This window comes from Triticum dicoccoides, chromosome 4B, assembly GCF_002162155.2.
Source record: "Triticum dicoccoides isolate Atlit2015 ecotype Zavitan chromosome 4B, WEW_v2.0, whole genome shotgun sequence".
In the NCBI taxonomy this organism is placed as follows: Eukaryota; Viridiplantae; Streptophyta; class Magnoliopsida; order Poales; family Poaceae; genus Triticum; species Triticum dicoccoides.
The window spans coordinates 70,569,747-70,579,396 of record NC_041387.1 but is presented as its reverse complement, the minus strand read 5'-3'; the positions used below and the strand labels follow the sequence as shown (position 1 = coordinate 70,579,396).

At 44.3% G+C, this 9,650-nt stretch overlaps 3 protein-coding genes across 4 annotated transcripts in view; 2 read left to right on the top strand and 1 right to left on the bottom strand.

Moving 5' to 3' along the window:
• The first annotated feature begins 1,569 nt into the window (after nucleotides 1-1,569).
• On the top strand, nucleotides 1,570-3,471 carry LOC119295073. The gene is made up of 3 exons (XM_037573401.1): nucleotides 1,570-1,709; nucleotides 2,342-2,447; nucleotides 2,912-3,471. Exons 2-3 carry the CDS (start codon nucleotides 2,388-2,390, stop codon nucleotides 3,350-3,352), a joined length of 501 nt encoding a protein of 166 aa, XP_037429298.1. The 5' UTR covers nucleotides 1,570-1,709; nucleotides 2,342-2,387; the 3' UTR covers nucleotides 3,353-3,471.
• LOC119295074 lies at nucleotides 1,703-6,503 on the bottom strand. Of its 2 annotated transcripts, XM_037573402.1 has the most exons (4): nucleotides 5,632-6,503; nucleotides 5,423-5,531; nucleotides 4,801-4,911; nucleotides 1,703-1,955 (listed from the first exon to the last, which is right to left on the bottom strand). In XM_037573402.1, exons 1-4 carry the CDS (start codon nucleotides 5,684-5,686, stop codon nucleotides 1,886-1,888), a joined length of 345 nt encoding a protein of 114 aa, XP_037429299.1. In that variant the 5' UTR covers nucleotides 5,687-6,503; the 3' UTR covers nucleotides 1,703-1,885. The 2 variants fall into 2 exon arrangements, 1 of the variants encoding a protein (XP_037429299.1); XR_005143711.1 differs by lacking the exon at nucleotides 1,703-1,955 and having other exon boundaries at nucleotides 4,448-4,911; nucleotides 5,423-5,516.
• Nucleotides 6,504-7,230: 727 nt separating this feature from the next.
• The window catches only part of LOC119292518, a 10,801-nt gene continuing 8,381 nt past the window's right edge, over nucleotides 7,231-9,650 (top strand). The window contains exons 1-2 of the mRNA XM_037571332.1: nucleotides 7,231-7,290; nucleotides 7,971-8,189. Of these exons, the coding sequence (XP_037427229.1) occupies nucleotides 7,231-7,290; nucleotides 7,971-8,189 (279 nt within the window). The remainder of the gene's footprint in view (nucleotides 7,291-7,970; nucleotides 8,190-9,650) is intronic.

Below are 9,650 nucleotides of genomic sequence, written 5' to 3'. Positions count from 1 at the left end.
AAAACGGTCGTACGCATAGCAGTTTCACAAAAAAAAAACTGACAATATGATCAAAGACTAACTAAGCACATACCACTAGTACCCTATGGTTGTGTGCATCACAATAATGCAGAGGTCATACCATGTGACATACTCCCTCCGTTCGAAAATATTTGTTAAAACAATGGATGTATCTAGACATATTAGTTATAGATATACCTATTTTTATCCATTTCTCTGACTAGTATTTCAGACGAAGAGAGTATGTGATAAAAAATCCAAACAATTCAAAAAGAAATGAAGAGGTCATGGGTATCTTCCTTTTTACAAGAAAAACAAAGCACATACCCTCAAAATATTCTCATAGATGAAACCTTAATAATACAATTACATGGAAACCCACAATGATTACAGGAAAACCTGTTTCTCTAGGAGATTTGGCCGCCTCCTCCTTCCTCCACAAAAAAGTTAGCGTTTCTGCCTCCCGCTGCCGCCGCCGTAGGTCCGCCTCCTCTCCGGTGGCCCTAGGGCCATGGGAGCGCGGTGGATCTTGGCAAGGGCCGGCGGGAGGGCTCCGTTTTTAGTCGTTTCTTTCAGTTTTGCTAGGGTTTGTGTCCTGCTCAGGAAGACAAGACGGCGGCGGCTCCCTGAAGATGGAATAAAGGTCTCCCCGCCTAGTCCCCGTTTCGGCGGCGCGTCTAGCACCGTTGATGGGCGTGTGGAGGTGTGTCTCCGGCTGATCTATCTTTGGTGGATTTGCTCGGATCTCGTCGTTGTTCGTCTACGTTCGCGTGTCTTCGGATTGGATCATTCTGATCTACGTTATTCTTCATTTGCGGCGGTTGCTGTTCTGGTGCGCTGGTCCTATGGGGCCTTAGCACGACGACTTCCCGACTGTCTACTGCAACAAGTTGTGCCCGACTCTGGCGATGGAGGGGTGATGACAGCGGCGCACCTTCGGCTCGCTTCAGTGCTGGTAGTCGTCGCTAGGTGGTCTATGGATCTGGATGTAATTTTTATTATTTCTGGTATTTGTTGTACTGCCATGATTGAAGATGAATAGATCGGGAATTTTCTCGCAAAAAAAAACCTGTTTCTCTAACCCCTAGCAGGCAATCCAAGTGCGTGTGTATATACTTCCTTTGTTCACTTTTATAAGGCGCCGTCTTAAATCTCTACGGCGCCTTATAAAAGTGAACAGACGAAGTATATAACATTATTAAAACCAAGGGGTTTCAAGTGTGTAGAGACACCAGGGGACACATAGGCTTTTGAGTTTAGAGGTTGTTTGAAAATATAATACTCAGCTGGAGCTGGAGCTTCTTATCTCATCATCATGCCTATCCTTTTCCTGGCACCAGACGGAAGCATCTTTGACACATCAAGATACATGGAATCGAACCTCATTGGCCAAAGTGACTTGGATTCGTTCGGCATGCCTACAAAAAAGGCCCCACCAGCTGCTGCGCTGTGAAGCTCATGGCAGCCCGGAGAGAATCTCATATCTCCTCCATCACCTCCCTCTCGCCTTGGCGCCTCAAATCATATCTATATCTACCTGCTTGCTTGCATCTCAGCAGAAGCAAAGCTCTGGCCTGGTAAACAAACTGCAAGAGAGGAGAGCTTCTTGGGGACAGGCAGAGGGAGTACCTTTCTTTGGGAGGGGAATTTTTCCTTGCCTTGTTTCTTCTTCTTCTTCTTCTGATCCGAGGTGGAAAACCAAAACAGAGGTGGGCACAACCTTCTTATGATCTCCTCCTTGTCTTGTTTCTTCTTCTTCCATGGATCATGCGTGGCATGCCTCCGAGATCAGAGTAGGCAGATCCTTGTGTTCTTCTCAAGTGCTCTAGCCTTGTGATGTTCTGCATCTTGCGATGGATTTTTTCGGAAGGTCGAGTGGCGTGCGCTAGTCTGAAAGGGAATTTGCCAGATGCTTCTTTCTCCGTCTCCCTCGTAGCTCTATCCATTTTGCTACCCTGTCATAAAAAGAACAGTTTTACGGCTGTTGCCAGAAGCGTAACAGAATGCAGTTCACTTAGTTAGAGAAATACAGTACGAAATCAGCGACGATTAATATGAATCGGAGGGAGTACTAGATTTGATCGGTTGTATTAGGGTGTAAGCTATAACTAATAAGTTCAACCTGAAAAACAAATGAAATTTGGTTTCTCCACAAAAACAAAAAATCCAGGCGTTTTTTCTTTTCTTCCTGAAGGACATAAGTACATAGGTTGTAATGAAAGCTACCAATTCATGGAACAAGGCACTACAACAAATATTTCGACACTGAACATAAATCCTATTATTGCCATTTATGTCAGAAATTGCATGCGGTGCTCATTGTGATATTCCCATGAAACAGATTGGAGATAGACACAGAAACACTTGCAGCTAGCATTTTCCAAGAGATGGACAGAGAGGAGATGAAGATGGTTATCTTGGGACAAGAACAAACATTCAGACAACAGGTAAGGCAACACACTCGTGTGAACACTATTCTACCTATGTGTATGTGCTTCTTCCAGTAGAAAATAGGACACGCTTCCAGTATACAGCCGGGAAGCAGGCAGCGTCACAAACTTTTCCTGTAAGAGGCTATATCCTGATGCCACTCATTCCCAAAATATAATCCAAACCAGACTCTGTAGCCTGTAGTTTGGTGTTTCCTACCGTGCAAACAAGGGAAACTCTTTGCACGGGGTATGAGTGTGACTTCCTAAGTAATGGTAGGTAGGGTTGCACCGTGCCCTCTCTGCATCCTATTATATATCCAGTTGATGGAGGTACGAATAGTCATAGGTGAGAGGAAATAGAGTAGAAGCAAGTAGTTGAGGCATTACAGCTAGTTTCTAATAAGCAGTACTGCATCAGTTGTGCACTTCAAGGTAGGTGAAAAAGCTTCTGACCAATCTGCACATCTTTGCTGAACCAGGTTCATGAGATGCACCGAGTTTACCATGTTCAGAAACAACTGATGAGGAAGATGCAGATAGCTGGGCTGAACCGGGCTCATGCTGAGACGAAACATAAACTCGAGGTCTGGCGCGACGACAAGGCTACCGACCGTCAGCAACTCTACAGCTTCTCAAACAGCTGCATCCCTGCCTCTGCTGCAGAAGAATGCAACCTTGAGCTCACTCTGGCAACCGGGAGCAGCAGAAGCCACAAGGGCAAGCAAGTGGGCAAGTCCTCAAACTCAGACTCCGGGATGGCGGTGTCGTCAACATCGACCGAATCTGATCTGGCTCAGTTCAAGGAGTTTGACACAAGGCTGGTGAGGCTTCAGATTGAGAGCAAGAGGTTTAACATTGCCGATGAGACGAATCAGTCTCCTTGGCCGCACCAGCCTGTGATCCTTAGGGTGGCACGGTGACCGACTTAGCTAGGATTTGGTGTTGTAGATTTCAGAGAAAGAAGAAGAGATGTTGTCACTTCACAGAGCTAATTGGCTTCAACAATTTGCAATAGACAAGAGATGACCGCGTAACAGTCTCCATCTTTCGGAGGCATATGTAATATCTAATTTAGTTGTTTCGGCAAAACCTCTGAACAAAGAACACAATTGATTCAGAATTTCAGCCACCTTCATAAGCACGACAAGTATGCTAAAATGTTAATATGCAAAAGTAACAACTCACTGGACTTTTCTGCAGTGAAGCTATAACACAACAGATTTTTTAATTGTGTGAATTACCACATAAATATTCATAGCTGTTTACTCAACCAAGCGGAGTAAGTTCCCCCGCAAAAAACAAACAAACAAGCGGAGCAAGTTGGTTTCTCACAGAAAAATAATGAAAACTAGATGATACCCCGCGCGTTGCTGCGGACCATTTTATAATAATCAATTGATCCGTACATATGTGCAACCTAACAAAAATAACAAATGTATATTTTCTTACAATTTCTGCTAACAATAACTGACAATTAAATAGACTTCCTGCAAACAAAAAACAACTAAATGGACTTGCTAATAGAGTTATAGAAATGGACTTGCTAATAGGTTGTTTTGCTTCATTGGGAAATAAACTCTGCCCTTTTCTATCTACTTTTTTGATAAAGTTATCTACGCCTTGTATTGGGCTAAATAAGTAGAATAATTCTTACCATCGCTAAACTTTAAAGAGTTTCATTGTACCATGAAGGAAGCTAACGCTGGGAACTTACCAAAGTAAGGTAGTTCTTTGATTAAAATGAAGCAATCAAGTAAAACGTGTGAACACAAATTGCAAGTAAATGGTTATGTGATAAGAGAAATAGACAGAATAACGAATAATTTCTCTATTTAACGCCCTTTACTTTGACAAAATTGAAGGGGCAAGGTATAATCTTTCAACGTAGCACATGAAAACTGCGATAATGTGTCCATAGTTGAAATCTGCAGTAGCGACCAAATGAGATTATGCTAAAGTACTAATAAAAAGGTTCAAATATCTCCGTTTCAAAAAAAAAGTTCAAATAAATGTATGACAGAAACCAAGTAAAGTTACATTATTATACGTAGACATTGTCCAAATATGTTGACTCTTGCCAAAAGAACAAAATCATTGGCCTTCGGTGTGGTTTGACTTGTGTATTCTGTATTATAGACATTATACCTGAATTGAGGTACTTCAAAACAGGTTACATGAGAGGATAATATCATATAGTTCTCTCACCAACTGCCAGGCAACTGGAAGCATGGTGAAACCATTTGATGCTGCTATCCGTAGAAGAAATAAAGTGAACCGGGCCAATCAACTCATCCATGCTTATACCGTAAAAAATGCTTAGTTCAATCAGTTTAATTTAAAACTAAGCAAAGGATTTAACAAAATGTACCTAGACTCCATTTCAAAAAAAAAGTAGCTAGCTACACAGATGATCGAACAGGGAGCGCAGGGAATGCTATTGTATGCATGGACAGGGTGCCAACAAACCCGCCTGAGCCACCTGCAAGAAATTTCGTGCCGTCAGATACTTGTCTATTATTGGGAGCTTCAACATACAATAAAGCAAGAACCACCATGAGAATTATATTTCTATGCTCTCTAAATAAGTATGGAGAATGGTGATATGATAACTCAGCGTCCAAAATAAAATTGAGATATGGGATCTTGTACTCTCTAAATAAGTATGAAGACTAACGGAATGTGCGTATGATAACTCAGTATCAAAAATAAAATTCAGATATGGGAGCTTGGTGCTCTGTAAAAATAAGCAAGGAGACTAACATAATGTGCGTATGATAACTTAGTATCAAAAATAAAATCCAGACATGGGAGCTTGATGCTCTGTAAAAATAAGCAAGGAGACTAACAGAATGTGCATAAAAAGAACACACTATTTGCAGGATCTTTTTTATGGTTTAGTCATAAGTGCCTGGATTAAGAATGTGATCGATGTGCTTGTGCATCAGATGCAAAATCAAAAGATTGCACATATATAGTTCCACCTCACATACCTGAATCCTGAAGAGATAGATGTGCGATATCCCTGTTGCCCTGCAGGTAGTCCTTTCTTCCAAGGTAAACGATCAAGTCCTCCGTACTGCATCGCTGTTTTGTTAGAAACTGATGAGACAAATGGTACACTCTCACTGTTACACGGTCTTCACTGAGTCTAAAATGAAAGCATTCTGAATTGTTGATCATCAATGTCCTCGCAACTCACATGTGTATACTATTATCTCTGGTTCACATACTTGACAATCTGAAACATGCCCCATCCCACATAACAAATACACATTCACACACTGAAAAGAAGAGAGAATCAAATAAAGAAGGTGAGGGAGGAAGAGCCTGGACTGAAGGCGTGCCTCTTGATTCTCAACGGTGCGCCTCCTAGGGCGTGGTCAGTGGCAGCGGACAGCTCCCTTTCCCATGGCGTTCCCGAGCGGCGCACGACATCTGGCATGGGCGGAGACCCCTTACTCTCCCCTAAGGGCTGCAGTTCAGCAACGGGGGTTGTCGGCCTGTCAAGAAGCCACGCTGCGTTGAACGACAGGAAGAGCACATCGGCAACAACATCAGTCCGCTGGGCACTAATTCCCCCCGGTGGAGGCGTGTGCTTGTGGACGGGCGGCGGCCGATTTGGCGTGGGCTTGAGAGCACGGAGGCGGCGTCTCGCATTGATGGCAGATTTGGATGGGCAAACCAAGAAGATAGAGCAGCGGATGCAGAATTGGATGGAGTTCTCGCAGCGCATAGAGGGATGCAGGGTTGTGAAATTAGGAGGGTTGAAAACACAAAGGGGAAGCAGAAAATCAGAGGCGAATTGGCGTGTGTGTGGGATGAAGATGGAAGTGCGTACATGTATTTAAACGCGAACGCTGCGACGGCTGAGTTCCACAATTGTAGGGTAACTGACGGCGAGCTACTCAGAGGAGATGGATACAGAGACGTCGTTTCGTGTCCGTCGTAATGCCGGCGATGAGATAGTGGCGGCAATAAGAGCGACCGTAGGGAAGACGAACTAATAATTGTGTTTAGTGCGCTCGTGGAGGCGAAAGGGCTTGAGGCGACGAACGCCCGTGGCCCGTGGCCCGTGGGAGCATCGATCGACGCTGCGGAAGGGCTAGCGTTCGCTTGGCTTAGGCATTTCGCTTGGCAATAAGTGACGCAGCAGCTTCCCCTCAAAGAAAAAGTGAAAAAAAACGCAGCAGCATGTCATGGCATGGGCTATGTTTTTTTTATTTGGGCTGGATCGTTCAATGAAGAAGGAACCCGACTGCAGCCCACGTACCAAAGCTTGGCCAGGACGGCCCAAGTTCAAACAGTGAATGGGAGGAAAGAAATCGAGTCGGGCCTTCCAGCGTGCGTGGAGCGGTAAGAGGGAAAACAGATGCTCGTGAGGCCACGTTGTGGTGGGTCTCTTAGCCAGTAACTGAAATCTTATGTGGCAGGGCTGTTGCACTGGTTGGTCCCATATGTAAGTCACTAACAGAATGCTGATGTGGCAGGTTTGCTGAGGTGGATAGGCTGCATGTTAAGAGAAATAACATAGTGGGGATGAACTACTTAGGTATTATAGATTGCTTTCTCCACAGAAATAATCCAGATGTTTTTCTTTTCGTCCTGAAGGACATAAGTACATAGGTCGTACTCAAAGCTACCAATTTGGAACAAGGCACTACAACAAATATTTCAACACTGAAGACAGATCCTATTATTACCATTTACGACAGAAATTGCATGCGGTGCTCACCCGATATTCCCATGAAACAGATTGGAGATAGACACAGAAAGACTTGCGGTTAGCATTTTCCAAGAGATGGACAGCGCGGAGATGAAGATGGTTATCCTGGGGCAAGAACAAACATTCAGACAACAGGTAAGGCCACTCGTGTAAACACTATTCTACATATGTGTGCATCTTCCAGTAGAACATTGGACATGCTTCCAGTATACAGCCAGTCATCAGGCATCATCGCAAACTTTTCCCTGGACAATTTCGTGGGTGTGTATGTAGCTCTCCATAGTCGGGGAACTAACTAGAACATGCAACACCTTAACACATAACTTAATTTCTCCAATGCATCAACAAATGTGAGCATACCCATGTTTTAATAGTAATAGCCGTGTTCCCATCCAATACCATCCTGACAGGTTGGACATGGGTTAAGACTGAAGGTGTAGCCCACTTGGCTCACTAGCCTGAAAGAAGCTATATCCTGATGCCACTCAGTCACTCACTCCCAAAATATAGTCCAAACCAGCCTCTGCAGCATGTAGTTTGGTGTCTCCTACCTTGCAAACAAGGTAAACTCTTTGCTCAGGGTGTGAGTGTGACTTCCTAAGTAATGGCTGGTTGCACCGTGCTCTCTCTGCATCCTATTATATATCCAGTTTGATGGAGGTACGAATAGTCATAGATGAGAGGAAATAGACTATAAGCAAGTAGTTGAGACATTACAACTAGTTTCTAAGAAGCAGTACTGCATCTGCATTAGTTTCGCACTTCAACATAGGTGAAAAAGCTCCTCACCAATCTGCACATCTTTGCTGAACCAGGTTCATGAGATGCACCGAGTTTACCATGCTCAGAAACAGTTGACGAGGGAGATGCAGATAGCTGGGCTAACGAAACCTAAACTCGAGGTCTGGCGCGAGGACAAGGCCACCAACCGTCAGCAACTCTGTAGCTTCTCAAACAGCTGCATCCCTGCCTCTGCTGCAGAAGAACGCAACCTTGCGCTCACTCTAGCAACCGGGAGCAGCAGAAGCCATAGAGTAAATAGCACTGGCGGTCTATGAACTTGCACTGCGGGTGCACTTTAGTCACACAACTTGCAAACCGAAAGAACCCGTCACAGAACTTGCATTGCGGGTGCAATCAAGTCACACGCGCCAGCTGAACCGCGCCGACGCCTGGTTTTCTCTGATTTCAGTTCACGCGCGTCGCACGTGACGGCCGCTTTTTTTGCAGATAGCCCCCTGAAGTCTCAAGCAATGCCGCATTGAAACACTCCTCTGTTTTCTCTCGCTGCCTCTGTTCGTTGCCGATGGGAGAGGAGACAGGCGGCACCGCGCCGTCATGGAGATCGTCGGCGGACAGGGTGCCGGTCCAGATGGTGTTCCATCCGACGGTGGAGTTGCCGGTTCTTCGCACTGAATGGCACGGGGGTCCGACTTATGGTGAGTTTCCCCCTCCCCCAATTTTAGTTAGGGTTTTCTCCTTCATGCAATAGATGAAATACTAGTGGTGCATCTAACTAGTTTTAGGTCTGAGATGTGCAGTACTAGGTACTTTACATGGTTGGTACCTCTTTTTGTATGTTGGGCTGCATCCTAGGGTTAGTTCATATTGCCTCCGCTCACAATCAGTCCACTTTGCAAATGTAGGATATGATACGGTGAAATTCAGTGTGGAGGTGCATCATGGTGGGTTTTTTGCGGGAAAAGGAGTGAATCTGACATATTTAGATGAGAAGATAACATGGTTTGACAACCTGGACAGGAATACACTATGTACTGATGTGATCTGCTATATGCTAGCACAACTTAATTATCCTGATGAGGAGAAAATTATGCTATGGTGCCCACCTGGTAAAACTCTTGCAGATGTGGTGGAAATTAACTTGGAAAATGACTGTTTAAAGATGGCTAGAGCATCTGTGTACTCCAAGGTACTGGTTCTGTTTGTTAAACATATCAGAGAACAGAATCAAGAGGAGGAAGATGACATTGCAATTAAAGGTTCCCCTGCACTACCTACAGTTATAATGAGCCCTTTTAGCACAGAGAAGATTAGGAAGATGAAATCAGAGATAGTGGCAGGTAGTTCAGAAAATGCATCTACTGTAGAGCAACAAGCAGATGCAGATGGGTCAGAGGGCCAAGAAAAATCAGATGTGTCAGAGAATTCAGAAGTTTCAGAAGAAGAGTACGATTGTGATTCAGACATTGATCCTACTTGGTACGACAGTGATTATGGAATGGAGGAGGAGGATGATAAGGACTATGATAAGAATGTAGATGATGTTGTGCATGATGCTATGGTTGAGAAGGGCAAAAACATAGGAGCTGAATATAGGCATGTTCCTGGGTCAGATGATGTTCATGAGGATGATCTGCAACTGCCAGAAGAGGATGACTTGGAGAAAAGACATAAAAGTGACTCCGATGATGAGGAGTACAAGGCAAAGAAAAAGAAGGAGAAACCTATATATAGGTTTAAAACATTTAACCCTG